At 35.0% G+C, this 22,693-nt stretch overlaps 2 protein-coding genes and 1 pseudogene across 3 annotated transcripts; all 3 read left to right on the top strand.

Moving 5' to 3' along the window:
- The first annotated feature begins 5,885 nt into the window (after window positions 1-5,885).
- On the top strand, window positions 5,886-8,920 carry LOC145141393 (uncharacterized; annotated as a pseudogene). Its single transcript, XR_013722629.1, has 8 exons — window positions 5,886-6,336; window positions 6,688-6,733; window positions 6,998-7,053; window positions 7,237-7,418; window positions 7,949-8,071; window positions 8,282-8,374; window positions 8,457-8,596; window positions 8,712-8,920. The product of XR_013722629.1 is annotated as an uncharacterized LOC145141393 (transcript).
- Window positions 8,921-11,463: 2,543 nt separating this feature from the next.
- Window positions 11,464-14,614, top strand: LOC145136742 (arginine/glutamate-rich 1 protein). Its single transcript, XM_079070852.1, has 5 exons — window positions 11,464-11,550; window positions 11,725-11,913; window positions 12,925-13,110; window positions 13,726-13,945; window positions 14,024-14,614. The coding sequence occupies exons 2-5, from the start codon at window positions 11,765-11,767 to the stop codon at window positions 14,288-14,290; spliced, it is 822 nt and encodes a 273-aa protein (XP_078926978.1). The 5' UTR covers window positions 11,464-11,550; window positions 11,725-11,764; the 3' UTR covers window positions 14,291-14,614.
- A 4,971-nt stretch (window positions 14,615-19,585) lies between these two features.
- On the top strand, window positions 19,586-20,329 carry LOC145139885 (uncharacterized). The gene has a single exon (XM_079073557.1). The coding sequence runs from the start codon at window positions 19,586-19,588 to the stop codon at window positions 20,327-20,329; it is 744 nt and encodes a 247-aa protein (XP_078929683.1).
- Window positions 20,330-22,693: the final 2,364 nt, after the last annotated feature.

Genomic DNA, 22,693 nt, shown 5'->3' with positions numbered 1-22,693 from the left:
GAAATCCCACTCTGCTGAGTACGCGGGCGTACTCAGCTTGTACGCTAAGCGTACTAGCTTAAGAGCTTGGACGCTACGCGTACAGGCTTGTACGCCCAACGTACTCCTCCTGATGAACAACTCTCAATTCTAGCTCTTAATCCATTAAGTCAAGACGTCCAACACCTCATAATAGCAAAATATAAGTGACTTGATCCATAAAGTCTAATGTTTTAAGCCTTTGCATGGCTTAATGAAGCCCAAACACCAAAGATGAATTCCAAAAGGTCAAAATCACTCCCAAAATGTCTTAAAACTTATTAATACCTTAAGACCTCAGTCCAAACTTCCAGATCTGATTTCAAGGGACTTCTTAAGTCATAAAGTTTCCAACTTTATGACTTAACATAACTCAATGGGGCCCAAATAAAAACCCTAAGTCCCAAACTTCATCAAATGACTACTAAATCATGCATGGAAGGTTTCTACCCATCAAGATCCAAACTTTATAACTCCATAACCTCAATAAAGACCAAATATGAAGCTCAAAGGTTCTGGAGTAACTTCTACTCACAAGAACCACCTCAAAGGGACCAAAACCATAACAATGTACCACTTAGCTAGATCTACATGAAAAAGATGTCAAGGTTAAGACTTTATACCTCCAGAAGATAGATCTAGGTGCACAAAGCTTGGATCAAAAAGCTCCAAGTCAAACAATGACTCTTCAAGAAGTTCCTTCTTCCTCATCAAGCACCAAAACACACAAAAATCACTTTGAAGCTCTACAATCACTCAAATGGGGGCTAAGGGTCGATTTATAGGGCTTAGAGGGATGGAGGCTGAAGATATTAGGGTTAGGTTATGAGATAATGAGCTTAAATAGGGTCCAAGACCCTAAAATAGAGTTCTGATCTGACTGTCGTACGCCCAACGTACATATAGTACGCCCAACGTACTCCGAAGATCATTCGCGACCATCCTGGTCAGTACGCCCAACGTACTCCAAGGTACGCCCCACGTACTGCCTTCTTCACTAGTACGCCCCGCGTACTCGGCTAAGCCTGAAAACCGCGAAACTCCCGAAGGCCATAACTTCTTCGTTATAAGCCCGATTCTGACGATCCTTATATCCACGGAAAGATAACAAGAAGCCCTACACTTATATCAACTCATACCTTTCTTAAGACCTTCCGAACAAAAACCAATTTTCCACAAAAACCCGAACTGACACTATACCGAAATACCCTAAGCTCCAAAACACGAACCGAACACCCGGATCACTTCTAATACATCACCCGCACCCAAATGGGCCTAGATCTTGCCTTTTCAAAAGCCATAATCCTTATGATGACCGATCTTCGGGCCACAACCTTAGACTAGGAATCGATTCGGAACAGGGCGTTACAGTATATCTAACATTAAGTATAGCTAACATTATAATCATGCTCTCAAGCATCTTCTGCTAAAATCATGGTTGAATTGTTAAATTTGAGAAAAAGGATGATGAACTCTAATTTGATGAAATTGGGTTTAAATCAAAATGAGCTTATACCTTAATCAATTAAGTGGTATATTGATGAGTTATACATAGATAATAATTAATTTTGATATAAAAGTTCATTAAATGATTAAGTCATGACTTGTAAATGGAGTTATGATTTAATCACTGAAATGATGATTTTTACAAATTTGTCCAAACATTTTTTACAAAATTTTCCCAATTTTTATAACTTTTTGTGTGTGTTTTTAAAGCTTATATTTTTACAAAGTTTTTATACAATTTTACATAGTTTTTTTTTTCAACTTTTTATGAATTTACTTTTACAAAATTAGTTTTTTTTCTTAGAAACCGTAGTTTGTTGATATACAATGCAGATTTTAAATATTGTTGTTTTTACATATTTTTTAAACTTTTTTTTTCATTTTTATAAACTTTATTATAAATTATGTTTTGTAACTACATAAATTTTTAGAGCTGGCAAAAATAGACCCAACCCACCAATCCAACCCGAACCCAACTCAACATTAGCAGGTTGGATTGAGATTTTCAACCTATTTAGGATAAATGGGTTAATCCGCGTAACCCATGTTGGGTTGGTAAATGTTGTCAACCCGTTTTCAACTCACCAACCCATTTAACTGCAATATATATTTAATTTAAATATTACCATGTATTAATCTAATTATTAACTAGAAAGGTGACCCCCGCGTTGCGGGGGTCGGAAGGTGTCGCTTTTGTGTGGAAGTATAGTACATTGTTCTAATTGGTAGATACAGTAAAGTATGTTGCTATTGTCTACGTTTCGCCCATTTACAAATACACAAATGTAATGTAGTATGCTATAATATAATGACCCTTTTGTGTTGCAAAGTAAATAGCAAGTGCGGCAGCAACACCCTGTTAAGAAAAAGTAAAGTATTACCTCTCGAATATTAAATAAAGCAATGGGTAAGGCTAGGTTATGGCCAATACGAAGACCCTATAAAACAAACATAAGCAGTATAAAAATATGGACAATGTTTTAATACAATTTTCTAAAAACCAGTTGAGTATTAGTATTCGTATACCTACAAATCAACAATACACACACTTTCGGTAATGGATCAATTAGTTCTTACCAATCACATCAGCTTCACAAAGAAGGGCAACGCTCGGGATATCAAGACCTTGGATCATAACATATGTGCTCTCAATGCATGCCTGTTATTAACTGAAGAAATTTAAGTGCATAAAATATTATTTTTTTGCATTCAATTTAAATTCATTTGTACACCAACCCCATCTAAACCCTACATGAAAAAGGCCACATATTATGTAAATACAATGCATTATTCAAGTCTACATTTTATAATAGATTATGAAAATTAAGAAAACTGAAGGAATGATATGTTGCTTTTCTGTTGCTGAAGCTGTTTCAGATACGTGGGGATTGCATCCTCCGGAGTTCTACTAAAAAGCTTTGTAGGTAAGTGCCCAACCACGTCGACTCTCGCTCTGTATGTTATAAAAGTATTTAAATGGTAGATCCATAAAACATATGGAACAACTGCAAGCCATATTGGTATATTGGTATGACAACATAAGCTGTAAGCATCTCTTTTATTGTAATCTTTCTTGCGACTTTTAAGGCCAATTCCACTACCTCTCTTATTGTAATCTTTCTTGCTTTCTCATTACCTCAACTTTGCTTTTATTTTTCACTCCATATTACTTTCTGTAAGCTAACATAAGCTAACAGTTGACCCTAAAATATCGAAAATGGCATTAGAAAGTTTTAAAAACTTGTTAGAAATTGTAAGGCATAAATTGAAATTATATCAACTTACCTGTCTACATAAGATTCAGAACAAAATGTAGTAATTTCTATTATTATTAACCTTTAACAATTAATATAGTTCAAGATACTTACTTTTGGCATCCATGTGCGTTCCACCGCTTTTATTACCAATCTCCTTCTTTTCACAAACCTTAATATAATAGAAAATTACTTCTTGTGTTCTACCTGCGAAAGGTTAAGTTAAGTTTGGTGTAAATTAGTCCAACCCAATACATCATTGAAATCCAAGCTCTGTATATATTAAAAGTGGATGTGGCTGGAAAGTCAACAATTGCCCTTTTGACTACAAGCTTTGGTGCCCATGTATCAATACCATCTTTCACCATCTTTTGAATGTTCTGCAGGGGTAAAACCGTAAAAGTGAGAAAAAAGAAGTAAGCAGTATTAATAATAGGTTGAAAATTGGAATGCAATAGGGCAATATCATGACCTTTTAACAAAAAAAAGTTGCATGATATTGAGATTCCGCCTGTAAACATTTTATAAAACATAAATGGTGCCTTCTTATGAAGAAACTAACGACAACTAAAAAAAAGAATGCCCTAATTTTGAGAAGACATACCATTTTTGGGTGTAGGACTTACAGAAAGAGAACTGTGAAATGTGAAATCGGACTGGAACCTGCAGTTTGTTTAGTGCGATGATGGAATCCGTGGAAGAAGAACGTTCAGGCGCGGACCATTGATCACTCCGAATAGTCGGGATTAAAGTTGGCGATCGTCAGACTTGGAGTACATCGCAGTCAATGTTTCCCTCTATGTTTAGGGCTATAAGTCGTTGCAGACACAGTTCCGATCGGTGGTATCCGATCGGTCCAAATCTATAAGTGACCGACAGTGAAAGAAATACGTTGAATTGTTGAGGAAAGAGGAGAAGGTTGGGTCGGAGGCAAGAGATGGGAAATGGAAAGGATGAAAGGATTTTGGAAGATTAATGAACAATTTTTTAGATAGAAGAAGGAAGAAAATGTGAATGTTTATCCGAGATGGTACGGCTAGAAAAACTGAAGAAGAATCGAGAATATGTCAAAGTTTGAAAGCAGTCAAAGGCGGTGGAGCTGGACATACGTTCGAAAACAGAAACACGTGTCCATCCCAATGTAGATAATTACACGTGGAAACCATAAACATTTGACAGGAAGCAACTTTAACAAAAAAACAACGATGGAAGAAAAATAAAAATAAAAAAATGACAAATACATTGGTAGAAATAACCAACATAAGTATGGGGACCAAAATTGACAAAAAATGGGCAAGTTTACTGTTACTTTTCTTCATAACTTTAATATATATATATAATTTATAAATTACAATGTTGTATTATTATTTATGTTTTAAAAAATGCAATCATAATTCTTATTTTTTTTCTTTGCGCCGACAACACTAGTGACTTTTTAAAATCATTTCGAAATTATATATCTTTAATGTTATCTGAACAATTTCTTTGTGTTTATGAATTAGGATTGTACATTTAAGCATTTATTATACTTTTGAAAGTTTACTTACGTTTTGAACTAATTTAAGTGGTTTAATCTTTAGTTAATTTATTTACTTTTCTATTTTAAATGAGTTAGCTCAGGTTTAACCTATATATTTAATAGGTTGGGTTAGGAATTACATAAACGGATCAACCCGATGATAACCAATTTATTTGAAAGGTTAGGTTGGATTAGAAATATCTATCCATTTAAATAAAAATGTTGGGCCTTTTGAAATCAATTAATAGATGGGTTGACCCATAAAATCCTCTCTATAATTTTTCAATTACACCATTTTAATTTTTTAAGGTTTCGCGGCATGCAACCCCTACTTACCCAGAATTTCCGAATGGTATTAAAGCCATAGGGATGCAAGTTTGACCCGCGGATTCGGGTACCCGCGGGTATCCGACCCTAACGGGGCGGGTATTGTCCGTTATAACGGGTAATGGGGCGGGGACGGGTCTTGATTTTTCTACCCGAAGCGGGGACGGGGCGGGGACGGTTATGCTACTATCCGCTCCATTTAAAACCCGATTATATATATATATATATATATATATATATATATATATATATATTGGAATTCAAAGTTTTACTAAATATTATTAAATGTGTTAGAGTATTGAATCGTCTGCTATAATTACTTGGAGCATTTATCGAAAATCCAAATTTCGTTAAATACCATTAGTGTCTTTTCTAATTTCCTAAAACCAATGAGTATTTACCTTCAGCGATTTGCTTTTCTTCATATTCAAAGTGTTAATTTCTTTTTGTGGTTGATGCAACCTTGGCCACACTCATTTTGTTGTTGTCATAAATTTTATAATTTAGCAAGCCAAGTTTTTTTTTTTTTTTAATTTTGTTTAGCTAGTATTCTTCGTTGTTAATGGCTAGTCTATATTGACATATTGTGGCTTTGTTTTCCTTCTCGTGTGCTTTTCCAAGTTTCGCTTAGTATTATTTATATATTTTTTAGATTTTAGAAAAATATCGGAATTTATTTATCAAACGGGTCCCCGTATACGACGGGGATTTTTTCACCCGAATCCGTCGGGATTAAGTCGGGCGGGGGCGGGGATGGATGTGGTATCCGTCTAAATGCGCCCCCGTTTGCATCTCTTGTCTGCACTCAACGATTCGAGAGAAAAAGGGTAAATGACTGCACGAAGAAACACTAACCCTTCGTCAAATCGGATCAATACAAATCCGATCAAGGGCAGACCTAGAAGGAAGACCATAGACTCTGAACTTCGATCACCACCATCGCACTCGGCTCAATACGAGATGAATGATGAAGGGAACGTTCAGGTCCAGTACTACGACAAGCAGAAGCGGGAACAAGAGCAGCAGCAATCGATGAATGATGGCGACGATGTTGGAAATGAGTATGATGAAGAAGAGGACGAAGAATTCGAGGATGAAGATCAATCTGGAAACGTAGATGTTCACGGAGGAGAAGCTGATGGATGTGAAAGCAAGGGTGACAACGAGCGACCTAAGCTAGCAGATGATGTGCGGAGGAGAAGGATATCGAAGGTTTGTTAATTATACTCTTTTCTTCGTGTTTGATTGCTTTATTACTATATTTTCCATATTTATATCGTTACATTTCGCCTGATTTTGCCGCGCTTTTGTTCTTTCAACCTTCTGTGATTGATCTTCGGGAGAGAAGGGGGAAACACAGTACCTAATCAAATGATGCGCCGCCTTATCATATCAGATGCCATTTGCATAAACCTGTTATTCTTTTCAATCACGTCACAGTTCGATTCACTGTAGTCTTAATCTTCGTCAAATTTGAATGTCTGGATTTATTTTAAACTTGAATCGACTTACACCTGTGCGAAGTTTTGTTGATCGATGATTTTGATTATGTTTCATTTGCAGGTGAACGAGAAGGTTCCTGATGCCACACCTACTACAATCGACACCGGTTTGTTCTTCTTTGTGTTGACTATATCAACTTCAAACTTTTAGATTGCTTTAAGATGATGATTGATAAAAGATTAATCGATGGTGTAATTAGGGTTTATGAGCTCACAATTAGCTCTCTAGGAGTCAGAGTGCTCTTATTTTGGGAATTGAATGAGTCTAGTTCCTCTCAATCCACTTAAATGATGTTCTCTTTGAAATAGATGTTGATCAGTTAATATTTTCTTGATTGATTTTGTAATCTTCTAATTCACATCTGTACCAGGAGCTGGATTTCCTGCAATTCCCTTTGACTTCTCATCTATGGCTGCCCTACTTGATGTATGTTACTCCTTTCTTTTGCTAGCTTACCTGATCAAGACGTTCTCATTAAGTTCATTAAGTCGAAAAGAAACAACACCTTATTCTTATTGTGTTGAATTTACAAAAGTCTACCTACATTCATTAAGTTCATATAAAAAACACTGCAAATTACAAACGATTTCATTTGTTTATGTTTTGCAGGATCCTTCAATGTCTCAGATGTTGAGAATTTATAATCTTTTAAACTTGTTAAATGTTGAGAGTGCATCTAATCCACATCATAAGAAACAAATTGAAGAAAAGATGGCTAGCATGAAAGAGGATCCTTCCTTGAAACATATCTTGGAAGATATTGAAACTGGTGGTCTAACTGCAATGATGAGGTGAACAAGCTTGCATATCATGATTAATACAAATGTTAAATGCAAGAAATAGCAACATACTTTAATTTTTTTTTGTAATATAGCATTTTACTTACATTTTTATTCTATTAAAGCATTATGCTTTTAGATTTTTTCTCATTTCAAAATACAATGCTGTAATAGGAAGAAGTAACAGTAGGATGCTACATAATCAATGGAAGTATGTTGCTATTTTCTTGCATTTAAGCAACATACTTTCATTTATTTGTGTAATATAGCAACCTACTTGCATTTCATTTTTATTACAACTTTTTACTTTTAATTACTCTTTTTCTTATTAAGAAATTGTACTTTGAAAATTGGTTTGTGTATTATCTTTTATGTATATATGACATTGCTATGATATTGATCGGGTATTTGTGAAGAAATGAAAGTAAGATGCTATAATAAACAAATCGATGGAAGTACATTACTAAAAGGTAACTGTTTACAACAACATTATACACTTTTACATTGTTTTTTTTAATAACCTTTTTGTGCTTAAATATTAGATACTGGAATGCCAAAGATCTTTTGATTAAATTTGGTGAAGAAATGAGTCTTCCAGTCAAAAAAGTTGATGCTGAAAAAAAAAGTGTATTGTTCATAAGACTGCTATTATTGGTAATTTGCAGGTACACAATCTTCACAAACATTTTTCTCTACTTTTTTTATTTGTTTATAAAAAACATGGGTAAAAAATGATGGTGTAATGATTAAAGAAAATAGTTAAGGGGCTAAGTTGACAAAATGGTGAAAGTATGTGGTGCATTTTTGTATTTTGTATACCGATATCATAAGTTGAAATTAAAATAAAAAATGAATGTTTGGTGAAATAAATATAGGGTTTAATGAGAGCTTTATATTATGGGGCAGACAAGGAGGAGGAAGATTCAGAGGGAAGGAGAGCCTTGCATTTCGCATGTGGATTTGGGGAAGTAATATTTTTAGTATCTTCCTTCCATTAAATTAATTAATTACTTAATTCTTTATTGCTTATATATTTATATATTTGTGTAGGTGAAATGTGCAAAAGTTCTCCTTGAGGCTGGAGCCAAAGTTGATGCTTTAGATAATAATAACGACACCCCCTTGCACTATGCTGCTGCTTATGGAGAGAAAGAATGTGTTGCCTTTTTGCTTGATTATGGTGCTGACATGTAAGCTTATGAAACCACCAACCCAAACAGTACATCAAAATATTGACAGTACATCAAAATATCAGTATCAATATCAGTATCACTAACAGTAGTAGTTTTGTTGGGTTTTATGCAGTACACTACAAGACAAGGACGGTGACACGCCTATTGATGGTGCGAAACTGCAGAATTGGGATAATGTATTGATGTTGTTGGAGGAGCGGGGTCTAATATTTACAAAATTGAATGAAACATCTGATAGTATGATACGTAAAAAAGCTATCATGTAAACAATTACGCACCTACATAATACATAATCGGTATATATATATATATATATATATATATATATATATATATATATATATATATATATATATATATATATATATATATATATATAACAATTGGTAGGCAAACCCTAATTAATATGCTAACATTCTCACCAAAGGTTTATCATGTTAGCTATTCCTAAATTTTAAATCCAGTTTGAGATTTAACTATATCATGTTCAAATTACTAGAATAGAATTATAAGTATTTGTAATTATATCTTTATATTTGGTATGCCCCAATGCCCCACGTTAAGATCTATAACTAGAAATAAGTCTCGTTTCAGGGAAGGTATGAGCTTATTAAAGGGATGTTCGACAACCAACTTTTGAGTATTTTTTAGTTTTTAGAATTTAAGAAAAAACTCAGTAATAAAAAAAGTTTTGTTCGGCAATACGAACTTTTAGATTAAAATCTTAAAGCTATTTCAAGTAATTTTGGGAGCTTTTTATTTTTGGTTTGTAGGTAATTTTACACTTTTAAAAGATAACATCTACTTTTGTTGAACAATTCTATCGATTATCAAATTCCGATAGCAATCCACCACCTAGTTTTGCTAAACATATTCTAAATGTTACACAATGTTCTCAATATTTTTTTTTTGACAAAAGGATAGAGAATGGGAAAGAAAAGAAAAGATTTTAAAAGGTTTTATGATAGAAAAATGTCTCATATTTTTAATTTCTTACCATTATCAAATATTATGACGGATTTGTGATAACATAAGTTTTTTTCCTTCATTTGGAAAGAAACAAACCGACAACTTTTCTTTATTAACAAAATTATAAAAACATAAGCTTTTGATCATTTCCCCTTTCCCTTCAACTAGAAGCAGAAAAAAACTGCCTAACTTTTTTTAGATCAATAACATAAATAAATTAACAGTTCATTTCTTTCTAGACCATAGATTTGACTAAATGTGTTGGTTTATTTTAGTTTTTAGACTAAAAAGGTAAAATTAAAATTTAAGGGAGTAATTTGCAATTTCAAATAAAAACTTGATAAACATTACTATATTACATTTAATGTCATAAAGAGCCCCTTAGATTCCCACAGTTATTATTTCTCATCGATAAAATTACAACAATGGTCCCTGTGGTTTGCCAAAAATAACAAGGTTAGTCCCTATTAATTTTTTTTGATGCAAATGGCCCCTGTGGTTTGCAAAACTTGCACAGATGACCCTTTTTACTAACGCCGTTAGTATTCAGCCGTTAGAGACTGAATTAGCAAGGGTATTTTCGTCTTTTCAAGTATAAAGGGACTGGATTCGCAACTTTAGTTAAACCATAGGGACCATTTTTGTAATTCTGTCTAAAAATGAGGGGAGGAGGATTCAAACTTGGGACATCCTTCCCCCTCCTTATTCAACCAAAGCTCTAACCAACTAGGCTAGAGCCAAACTTGTTATTTAATTCTGAAAATTAATTAATATTATATAAAAGCGTAAATAATTAATAATAAAAAAATAAAAAAATATATTTAGACAAAAAAATTAATAAAACAAAATATATTTTTTGTGTATTGTAAAAAAATATTTTTTACAAAAAATTTACTTGTTTTTTTACGTATTTGTTTTACATAAAATGCATAAAAATACGTTTTCATATAATATGTTATCACGTTAACGTTTTTAAGTAAAAAAAAAAACGTTATATGGGTGAGGGATCAATCACCCATACGTAAAAAAAACGTCTTTAGTTTGTTTTACGTAAAAAAACGCATTTTTACGTAAAAAAAACACATTTTTACGTAAAAAATAACGCATTTTTACATTATGTTAACGTCTTTAGTTTGCTTTACGTAAAAAAATATAAGTCGTTTTGATTTGATCTTAAAACATATTTTTACGTTATGTTATCACGTTCTTAATGTTTTTACGTAAAAACATTTTATGCGAAAATGTATTTTTTAAATATATAAAAAACATATTTTATACGTAAATTTTTTTTTTCTATGTGAAAGAAAAAAAAAACGTATTTTTATATGAAAACGTAAAATAATGTTTTAGGATCATAACAATGTAATAACATAGTATACGAAAACGTATTTTTTGAAATACATTAAAAAAATATTTTATGTAAAACAAATACGTAAAAAAAAGTAAATTTTTTGTAAAAAATATTTTTTACAATATGCTAAAAATATATTTTGTTTTATTAATTTTTTTTTCTAAATATTTTTTTATTATTAATTATTTACGTTTTTATATAATATTAATTAATTTTCGGAATTAAATAACAAGTTTGGCTCTAGGCTAGTTGGTTAGAGCTTTGGTTCTTCTCCCCTTATTTTTTATCATTTTTAGACAGAATTACAAAAATGGTCCCTATGGTTTACCTAAAGTTGCGAATCCAGTCCCTTTATACTTGAAAAGACGAAAATACCCTTGCTAATTCAGTCCCTAACGGCTGAATACTAACGGCGTTAGTAAAAAGGGCCATTTGTGCAAGTTTTGCAAACCAAAGGGGCCATTTGCATCAAAAAAAATTAATAGGGACTAACTTTGTTACTTTTGGCAAACCATAGGGACATTTTTGTAATTTTGTCTTTCTCATCCGTGTTTGGTTAGGATTGAAGTTCTAAAACTGAAAGGAAAAAAAAGGACACAATCTACATTCTAGGGTTCCAACGCCTTTTCAGGTACGATCGTCTTCTGCACATCTTACTAATCGTCTTGACAGGTGAATTCGTGATTATGATTCGTCAGAATTTTCAACTACCAATACGAAATTTCTATAATTTTTCGCTATAATTTCAGTCAATCTGATTCTTATAAAACTTTGTATTAATATCGGAACAATACTACAATTTCAGGAGATACTTTTTGTTTTAGATATAATCTATTGGTGGAGATATGGCTCGAGATAGGGAATTGTCTCGGTCACCGTCGTATAAAAGGCGGAGGTATTCAAGGTCACCGTCGCCGGTGGTACACAGGTATAGCAGCCGCCGATACAGAAGCCGAAGAGATAGAAGCAGCCGATCTCCTTATTCTCATAGCAGGTGATTGATACCCGATTAAGATTACCCTAATCCCTGTGCGTTTGATTTTTTAGCAGTCAACTGAATGTAGATTTTTACCTCTTAGTACACTTTTGTGAGTTTTATGAACAGTTCTCTATGATTTTAAACAGTTATATTTCTGTGTAGTAGTCAACTTTCTTGTCATAGTTAAGTTCTTATCTTTTACTTCGAGTGAAGTTTGGGCGTTATGATATGTGACATATAGTTAAAGTTATGTGATTGGTTTTGGCTTTATCGAGCTTAAAAGAGCATTAACTCTCCAAATTTAAGAACTTTTTTCGGTTTTCTCTGGTACCTGGCTTATATCTTTACAAATCTAGGATGCTGCAGCCATACCATGTTTGTGAGATTGTTTCTGTACAAACACAGTTCTTATTATTCAGTCATGAGGAAGAATTTAGAGAGGAACTTTCAGTTTCATCATAGGGTGGAGCTATGATATAATAGATATGGACTGCATATTTGACAGGAGCTTTCACCAGAAACATTGGGTTTTTACTTGAATTCAATATGTGCTTTCCCCCTAATGCTCAAATGACATGTAGCAGTATTCATATGAAACCTGTGATATTTGGTTTTGATGACTCTCAAATCTTTCTCCAAGTTTTTGACTTGAAAACATATCTCGTAAGAGATCCGACTTCAACTAAATCTTGAAAAGGCATATAGAAGAGTCTTGTGAAGAGCATACTAAATGTAACATAACAAAAAAAAAACATAATAAAGCAATTGCTCCCCTCCAAATGGGGAGTGAGCAGGTGATGGGTGCTGATTCGTGCTCTTTTCTTGCTCGATTGTGACATTTAGCGGTTTCTTGTGATAAAAGATGGAGCTCACAGTTTGTACTTAGCAATATAAGAGGTAACTGTAAATTGCTTTTATCTCTATTGTGCTAGGTCAGACAGTATGGTGGGTATTATGGTCTTATCTGTTATTATTATTTTTTTAAACATATAAACCATTTCTCATTTGTTTTCTTGTTTTTTATAGACGAAGAAGCCGATCAATATCTCCTAGAAGACACAAGAGTCGCTCACCAACACCAAGGCGTCATAAAAGACAAAAAAGTAGAAGCACCTCATTGTCTCCTATACCTAAGTCTCCCATTATTGCCCCTATTGAGCGCAAAGTTGTCACTGAAAAAACCAAATTAGAAGAAGATGAACAAAAGAAAAGGTATATCATTTGCTAGAAACTCTTGTATTATCCCTTCTCATTTCATCTTGCAAATACTTTTCTTCTTTGATGTTGTATCTTTCTCTTCAGATATTTAGCATTCGAGAATACATTTTGAACTGATAATTTGAGCCAAGATTGTGCCTTAATGTGTTGTTGGAAACTTTAGATTTTAGCTTTATAGATTTATATTATAATCTAAACATGAAATTATAAACAATGGGGTTTAAAATTTCAAAAAGGTTACTTTGACATTTTTCTCCACAGGCTATATTGAAGGAAGATATTATCATACTTCAGCTATAGTTGTTCAACTAATTGTTTTATTTGATGATGAATTGGATGCCTCATTTATGATTTGTTTGGATCAGGAACTCGTTAAAGGTATAAAGCATACACAAACATACGCTTATAAATATTGCTCTTGTCGACATAAAGGTCAGTTTGTCATTTGTTAGTGTAAAAAAAAAAGACAAGACAAACAAATACGGATGAAAATTGGAAATATGGAAAATTAAATGTGTCTTTAGATGCTTAAGCATATTGGTTTGTGAATAAACGATTAATGACCTATTTTTTGTTTAATGTTTTTTATATTATATTTTTTTTTATCAGGCGTAAAAAAGAAGCGGAATTGAAGTTATTGGAGGAAGAAACTGAAAGAAGAGTGGAGGAAGCTATAAGGAAGAAAGTTGAAGAAAGATTAAGTTCTGAATATATTAAGATGGAAATTAAGATACGATTGGAGGAGGGAAGGAAGAAAGTTGGGAGGGATGTTGTAGAGCAACTTGAGAGAGAGAAAGAAGCTGCAGTTATTGAGGCTACAAGAAAAGAGGTATTTGTTGAATTTTTAAAATTGTTTTTAGGGGTTGTTTTTCGTATTTAAAAAAAAAATAAAAAAAAATAAAAATAGGAGCAAGCGCGAAAAGAGAAAGAAGAGTTGGAGAGGTTAGTAGAAGAGAACCGAAAGAGAATTGAAGAAGGTCAAAGGAGGGAAGCAATGGAGCAACAAAGAAGGGAAGAAGAACGATATAGGGAACTTGAAGAACTCCAAAGACAAAAAGAAGAAGAATTACTTAGAAAAAAACAACAAGAGGAGGAAGAACGTGCAAAACAACAAAAACTACTTGGTAAAAACAAATCACGCCCAAAATTGTCATTTGCAATTGGGTCAAAGTAAAATCAAGATCAGGGTTTCTCATTTTCAAGATTTTCAAGATTAAAGGATCATGTCATGTGTCACGTCATTTATCAAATGTTTGTACCAATTGATTTCGGTTGTTTGTATCATGTTTGTTAATCTTTTTTTTTAATAGTTTTTGGACCATGTTGAAAGGACTTAATTTTATTTTGGTTTGGAAAAGGTAAAATGATATTTAGACGAAACGTTTTTTTGTTAGGAATGAAATCTATCAAAAGAATTGAAAATTCAAAGGGATTGATGTAAATTGTTATGTGTTTGGTTGAAAGAAAATGAAATGGAATTTAATATATGTTAAGGTTATTTCGGTCTTTCAATTTGTCTGTTTTTAGTCGTTAATGAAATTTTCAAAATTGTCTTATTTATGCCTTTTTAACAGGGTATTGTAGTTAATGTTGGGTAAATTTTAGAAGATACACCTGAATTGCCATTGCCAACCTTTTTATGAAAATACACCTGAAAATCAAAACCTTTGGCGTGATGTCTTTGAAAGAGCAAACAATATTACTAACACTATTACAAACCCCTTGAAACTTTTAACTTTCTCGAAACCCTCTAATGGAATAATTTAAAAGATGAAGATCCGTAGTATTCACTATTATGCATGACCACGCGTTCATAAGAAAATCCAATTTGTGAATGAATTCATTAAAATTATACTTATTCCGCAGACCGACCAAAAACCGACCCATAACAATAAGAAATCTATTATTAATAGGAAGAGATTGATATGTATCTTTGTATGTAAATAGATCTCCTATAGTATATGATTTATCTCTTATTCCATCTTATTCCATCGTGTATTTATAAAAGGCAAAAGCCTCTTTCAATGATAAGTCAATTTTCCAATTAACGTATTAATTTTTTCATGGTATCAAAGCAAGTTCTCTAGCCTGCGGACCCTAAAACAATACCGCCATGACCGGAGACAACGGCAAAGGGAGTGGCGAGGAAACACACCACCGATAAACCATCCTCCGATCCAAATTCTCCATTCTATATCCACCCAAACAATTATCCCCGACAACTACATGTTAATGAATGCCTCAACGGCAACAATTATGCCGACTAGGCAAGAGAGATGAACGGCTTCTTGTTTGCCAATAATCATGCAGGATTCATCGACGGGGCTATAAACCAACTTAATGACGGATCATCGGAGTTGAATGCTTGGCAACGAAGCGACGCCATATTAAAGGGTTGGTTGACTACACCAATGGAAAAAGAGATACACAATAGTGTCAAGTATGCAAAACTAGCGTAAGAAATCTGGAATGACTTGGAAGAAAGATTCGGGAAGGAAAGCGCACCTCTTGCGTATGCGTTAAAAAGACCCCTAACAATAATGAGTTAAGATAATCAATCTGTTTCAGCCTATTTTATTACAAAACTAAGAGGCGTATGGGATGAGATCCAATTGACATTTCCAACACCAAGATGCACTTGCGGCATGTGTACGGTGCGATTTACGAAAGAGACTAGTTGAAGCAAAGGAGAAGGAACACATTTATGAATTCCTCATGGGACTTGATGATGTCTTCGACATTGTTAAAACCCAAATACCAAGTACCAAACCAATGCCTTCTCATGGTACTAATTATCACCTTGTGGCAAAAAATGAGACGAGCAACAACGAAACATTACCGCAGCAAGAACAACAAATATGGAAGCCGCCGCTCTTCAGATGCATTTGTCTGTTGTTGCTAATAAAATCCACACTGAAAAAAGAAGGTCAATTGGGAAAACATGAAATGCAAGCATTGTGGGAAAAATGGCCACACCATTGAAGGGTGTTTTGAGAAGATATGATACCCTGATTGGTGGGACACACGTCAAAAGAAACCCAATACAAAACCAAGAAAGGCGATAAAGCAAAACCCGAAGTTGCAAACGCGGAACAGGAAACTAGCCCCATATATGGACTCACTCTTGAGCAATATACCAAACTATTGAAGCAACTAGGTGATACTCAGAAACCAGAGATCACATGACAGGTAAATTTAATTTCAAACCTACTTGGATCATTGATTAAGGAGCCACCATATATGTTGCTTGTTGTGAATCAAATCTCTCAAACTTAAAGAGAACCGACAGTGGCATACCTGTAAGTATACCTAATGGTGACAATGTTCTAGTCAACGATTTTTGTAGTGCACAATTACCAAATGACATAAAGATTGACGATGTCTTGTTCATACCAAAATTTAAATACAATATACTTTCCATAAGCAAAATAACCAATGACCTAAATTACTTTATGACTTTCTTTCCAAAATTCTGTTTTATTCAGGACTTACACTCGAGGAAGCTGATCGACATGGATAAATGCGAGGGTGGTCTATACAAAATGGAAGGAATGGATGAAAGAGTAAAGATCATGTAAGTAAGGATGAACACAAAGATATGGCACAAGAGACTAGGTCATGCCTCCAAAAAGTAAACCTTAAAATATTTGTTCTATAGGAACTATCGTAGATTTAGAGCATTGTGACTCATGTTGTGACATCCCCATTTTCACGGCCAGAAAAGACCGATTTTGTTTATGCTTTATAAAAATCTGAGTACTTCTTTTAATAAAAATGTTGCGGAATTTGTTCCCAGTAAAACATGATAAATTCGTTATCAAAGCATTTCCGAAGAAATGTATTTTTATTCATTTTAAAACATTTGGGATGTCATTGTCAATACAGAAACATAAGCATAAACAGAACTTACATTCATTTACACTAGTGATCTACGTCTCTTTAATCTCTCAGTGTAATGTAACTTCGTATCGGCACCTGTGATTCAAATAAGCTTGAGTGGGTCAGGTTGGGAAACCTGGTGAGTACATAGGGTTTTCAACCCACAATAATATAATTATTATGTTTAAACATCAAACAATCAACTCAATTACCCATCCCCATTATCTTCTTTACTCTTAAGGATCTACCCTAAGAACTAGCTATTCCTCGTTCATTCATTCCTAAGGATCATCTTAAGGAATCGGCACGAAATCCATCGTTGCCAGGGTTTACTCAACAGGCACTAAGTCGCATAGTCACCAGGGTTTAGGCACTAAGTCTCATAGTCGCAAGGGTTTATACAACAGACACTAAGTCACATAGGCGCCAGAGTTTAGGCACTAAGTCTCATAGTCGCCAGGGTTTATACAACATGCACTAAGTCGCATAGTCGCCAAGGTTTAGGCACTAAGTCTCATAGTCACCAGGGTCTAGGCACTAAGTCTCATAGTCGCCAGGGTTTATACAACAAGCACTAAGTCGCATAGTCGCCAACGTTTATATAGCGGACACTAAGTTGCATAGTCGCCAGGGTTTAGAGTACACCGGGTGAACACATCATTCACAACACCTACAGGTTGCGAGTCTGCTAGTGTTCCACTGGACTGTCTAGAATAGTTCGTGGTTGTCATCCATACTCTGCTAGATGACAGGTCCAACGCTTGGGAAAAAGGCTCCTCTCATTGTTCACCTCCCGCCCTTATCTCATGGTCTATATCACCTCTCATCTCATCATCCAACTCATATTTCATCTATCCATGTTTTACCCAACATAATTTGTAGATATAAAATACGTATACAGTTTGAATCCTTTAAAACATGTATAAAATCGTTCATCCAGCATAGATAGCAAGTATACAGATAATATGCACACATAGCATGTAATTTATATTAAATACTTCATATCTATGTGTAAGATGAAAGTAACTATGCACTCATTTGTTAAAGTGATGATTCCAAACTCGGGCAGCGCTTCGCTTCTAACGATTCTATTTTTCCTTCGACGAAACCTAGCATTATTATCGCTAAGTTTTAGTCTAATCTTTATTGCGACTAATTATTAGTCTAGATTCATCGTTAACTCAAAGTCTACTTCATGATCTATCAAGTAAGGAACAACCAGGTAGGATCATATCGGAGGTAGGGTCCGTTTGGTATATGAAGTATATTGTTTGGAAATCCCACTTTAAACACCTCAATAAATCACAACCTAGACATCATTCCTGTAAGTAGATCAATCAATATAACGACTTTGAATCACTGATAAATCTCATCTATAACGATATTATATTTATATATAAGCTATATTTAAAGTATGGTAGGCGTATCTCACTTACAACGAGTTATTATTAAAAACCGGGCTTCGCTGGAGCAACGTTTCCGAACCGAAAAGCTCTTTTCTCGGAGCCTTCGGGACCCTCGGGGCTTCCTTCGGGTGCTAGGGGGTTTACCTAGGCTTTAGGGGGGGGGGTTAGAGGCTAGAGAGAGAGAGAGAGAGAGAGAGAGAGAGAGAGAGAGAGAGAAGTGATGGGAGGTGTGAGGAACTCGGTAGCCTTCATTCATGTATTTATAGGCTGAATTGGGGTCACTCACGTCGTGAGTCATTAGTGCTCACGTCGTGAGCCAGCTGGAGACACCAAGGCTGAGCCTGGTGCTGACACAAGGTGTAAATCAACCGATTTTCAAAAATTCATAACTTTCGCATACGAGCTCTGTTTTCGACGTTCTTTTTATCCACGCGTAGGTAAAAATAAAATCTACAACTTTCGTTTTAACTCCGTCGGCTAATTCTCGACTGATCTTAAATTTAACAGTAGGAGGAGATTATACTGTTAAATGACCGCGTAAAATTCGTAACTTTTCATACGGACTCCGTTTTCATCAATATTTTTATCGTCGAGTTCCTATTAATGAGATATTCAACTCTCATTTAGGTCACGTTGGCCAAAAACCGCTCGATCTAAAATTCGAATTCCGGGCTGTGCACTGTTAAGCCAAATCTTAGAAAAATCATAACTTCCTCATACGAAGTCAGATTTGGGTGTTCTTTTTATGCACTCTCTCGGTTTAACGTACACTACGTCTTTGGTTTAGATTGCTAAGGCTAAAAAGTCATCTATCATAAATTCACTATTTACGTCTCACAACGTCGTGCCGATTTTGTCGCGAAACTTCGACGAACCATAACTTCTTCGTTATAACTCGGATTTCGGCGTTCTTTATATGTACGGAACCCTTGTAACATATACTACAACTTGGTTAAGATTACTCCTTTTAAATAATCTTCCAAAAAAAAATTCATTTTTGATGCTTATTGTCTCTAAATTGACTAGCTCGAATCTGCGGGCGTTACACATGTGTAAGGGCTAAACAAACCAGACTCCCTTTCTTTGATAGTTCAATAAAAAGTGTTAATTGTTTTGATTTAATTCATTGTGATATATGGGTGTGTATCACACACCTTCATTATCTGGTGCCCAAATATGATCATATGCACACTTCTGGGTGTCTTGTGTATGCTAAAGCGACTAAAGTGGGACAATATAAGTTTGATGAAAGGGGGAGACCGGGGATTTTTGTTGGCTACCTGCAAGCACAAAAGGGTTATTGGATATTTGATCTAAGGGACAATAAAATTATTGTATCACGAGATGTAACATTTATTGAATCAAAATTCCCTTATAAAAAGGAAAATGAGCCGTTACCTACTGATGACAACTTGGATAATGATGTATTTGATGATTTTGGTCAAGTTCCTAATCAACAAGATGCTAAAAAACAAAGACAACATGATGAGTTGTCTTTACACCACACTAATGTTGATCAACAAAATGGAGATGATCATGAACCACGATCTCCAAACGGCCCTATCACCATTGGTTTAAATGAGACAAACATGGACCAAAACTCTCCTAGTATCGAACATAATCACAATAACATACCCCATTGGAACCGAACGAAGCCGCAACGATATAAGGATTACAAAGTGAAATTACCATTCTCCATTGATCACTCTCTAGCCAACGCTAATCAAGCTTCCTCCACGATACATCCTTTTTCTCACTTTGTCTCTTATGAAAAGTTTTCTAATGATTATAAAGCTTTCTTGATGGCTATCTATACACATAATGAGCCTAAGCACTATTCTCAAACAATTATGCACTCTGAGTGGCGCGAAGCGATGCAGAAAGAAATCACTGCACTTGAAAACAACAATAATTGGGTTTTGACATAATTACCCCCATGAATGAAGACTATAGATTCTAAGTAGGTATACAAAATCAATTACAAAACAATATGAGAAGTAGAGTGACATAAGGTGAGACTCCTTCCACTTGGGTTAGACTTCCATGAAACATCTGCACTAATTGCAAAATTAGTCATTGTTCGCACCATGTTAGTTGTTGTTGTACAAAAGCATTGGTTCATTCACCAAATGGATGTGAACAATGCCTTCTTACATGCCGATCTTGATGAAGAGGTCTATATGAAGATACCGCAAGGATTTGCAACAAAAGGCGAAACATGTGTTCGTCGGTTGTGACAATCACTCTATGGGTTATGACAAGCTTCTCGCAACCCGTATAATAAGTTCAATGCTTTATATCATATTAGTTTCCAACATTCTAGGATTGACCATTCTCTATTTACCTATAAGAAAGATAACATATATGTTGCTACTCTTATATATGTTGACGATGTTATTCTCATTGGAAACAATGATGATTATATTGCAAAAATCAAAACCTTTTTGGTGGTCAGTTTAGCATAAAGGATTTGGGGCCTCTAAAATATTTCCTTGGCATAAAAGGTACTCGAACCACATATGGCATGGTTCTGAGTCAAAGGAAGTACACTCTTGATATCCTTGCCGACCGGAGGGTTATCAGCCTAGTTCATTCCCAATGGAATAGAATGCAAAACTCAATCTGTCCAACATCACACCACTTGTCGACCCTGGATCTTACCGATGCCTCATTGGGAGGTTACTTTATCTACAAGTTACCTGATCAAATATTACTCTTGCAGTGAATACCCTTAGTCAATTTGTTTCTTCTCCCCATTGGATGCTGCAAATAAAATACTTCAGTATATAGAAAACAACACCGAGACAAGGAATCTTTCTCCCGAAAAATGGAGATTTAACCTTGGCAGGTTATTGCGACTCCGATTGGCTTGGCTGCCCCTTCACACGATGATCTAAGACAGGCTAATTCATCACTTGGGGGGGGGGGGAGGTATCAAGGATATACAATCCAATAATGATTCACAACAGCAATCCAATAGTGATCCACAACAGCCCAAAGATCCACAGCAGCCCAACTCACCAAAACACGCTTATAATTAACTCTATTTGTATTTTGTATTTGAAATGTATAATTGAAAAGTATAGTCAACAGATCCGAGATTAGCTCCTTATTGACCTCCTGTAGAATAGCTCTTCTCAACCTCTGTAATCAGCTTTATATAAGCTTGTAATTTATTGAATGATTGAATAACTTCAAAACATATTACTATACTCTTTATATGGTATCAGAGCCAAAACAGCTCCTTCGAGTTTTTCCTTCAAACCTCGATCCATTCCTACACTACCCAGCAATCGCACACAGCCATGACAATCGTCGAAGTCACCACTCACACTCACTTCCCCATAAAACTCAACTCAAGCAATTTCCCAGTCTGGCGTAAGCAAGTCATCGCAACCCTAACTGGATTAGGGCTTGACAGCTATGTAACTGGTGACACAGAAGCCCCATCTAAATTTCTTGCCACAGACAACACAAAAGCAAATCCATCGTACCTTCCTTGGTTTCGCCAGGATCAAATCATCTTAGGAGCTCTCCTTGGAAGCTGTTCAGAGACCATTCAACCAGTTGTCTCCTCTGCTGAGACTGCACGTGAAGCCTTCCAACGACTCACAGAAAGCTATGCCAGTGTTTCAAGATCACGTATTATTTCCTTGAAGTCAAGACTCGCTAATAACCCTAAAGGTACACGCTCAATCACTGAATTCCTACATGACATGAAGAACATTGCGGATGATCTAGCCTTAGCCCAAAGCCCAGTAGATGAAGAAGATCTGGTAGTTCACATATCGGGCCAACTTGGTGATGAATACACTCACATCGTTTCTGCCCTAAAAATCAGAGATACCCCAATAAAGTTTCCTGATCTGTTCGAGAAACTCATTGATCACGAGCGTACTTTAAAAGACACCAAATCTCCACCTGTTATCGCCACAGTCAACAATACGCAAACACACTCCAATCGATATCCACCAAAGCCCAATTATGACAACCGAAACTTTAATAGGTTCAACAACACCAACAATCCTGGCTCTCATCCATCCCGTCCTCCTAATCAATTTAATGGAGGTAACAACAATCAGAAAGGTACTAGGAATGCCACGTACTGTCAATACTGTAATATCCCGGGTCATGAGACCAAAGCGTGCAGGAAATTAGCTCGGTTTCTTAAAGAAAACAACATAACTATCTCCATGACTTCTCCACAAAGCCCAATGGTCAACACAACCTCTGCGAGTCAGACTTCTTCCACACCACCCTGGATGTTCGATAGTGGCGCATCTTATCATGTT

The sequence above is a fragment of the Lactuca virosa genome, chromosome 9, assembly GCF_052849685.1.
Source record: "Lactuca virosa cultivar CGN04683 chromosome 9, Lactuca_virosa_CGN04683_v6, whole genome shotgun sequence".
In the NCBI taxonomy this organism is placed as follows: Eukaryota; Viridiplantae; Streptophyta; class Magnoliopsida; order Asterales; family Asteraceae; genus Lactuca; species Lactuca virosa.
Note: the sequence above shows the minus strand (reverse complement) of the source record. Positions and strands in the feature narration are given on the sequence as shown.

Coding starts and splice junctions, on each gene's coding strand:
- LOC145136742 (XM_079070852.1), top strand. CDS start 11,765: ATGGCTCGAGATAGGGAATTGTCTCGGTCACCGTCGTATAAAAGGCGG. Junction 13,111..13,725: donor GAAGATGAACAAAAGAAAAG/GTATATCATTTG, acceptor TTTTTTTATCAG/GCGTAAAAAAGAAGCGGAAT. Junction 13,946..14,023: donor TTGAGGCTACAAGAAAAGAG/GTATTTGTTGAA, acceptor AAATAAAAATAG/GAGCAAGCGCGAAAAGAGAA.
- LOC145139885 (XM_079073557.1), top strand. CDS start 19,586: ATGCACACTTCTGGGTGTCTTGTGTATGCTAAAGCGACTAAAGTGGGA.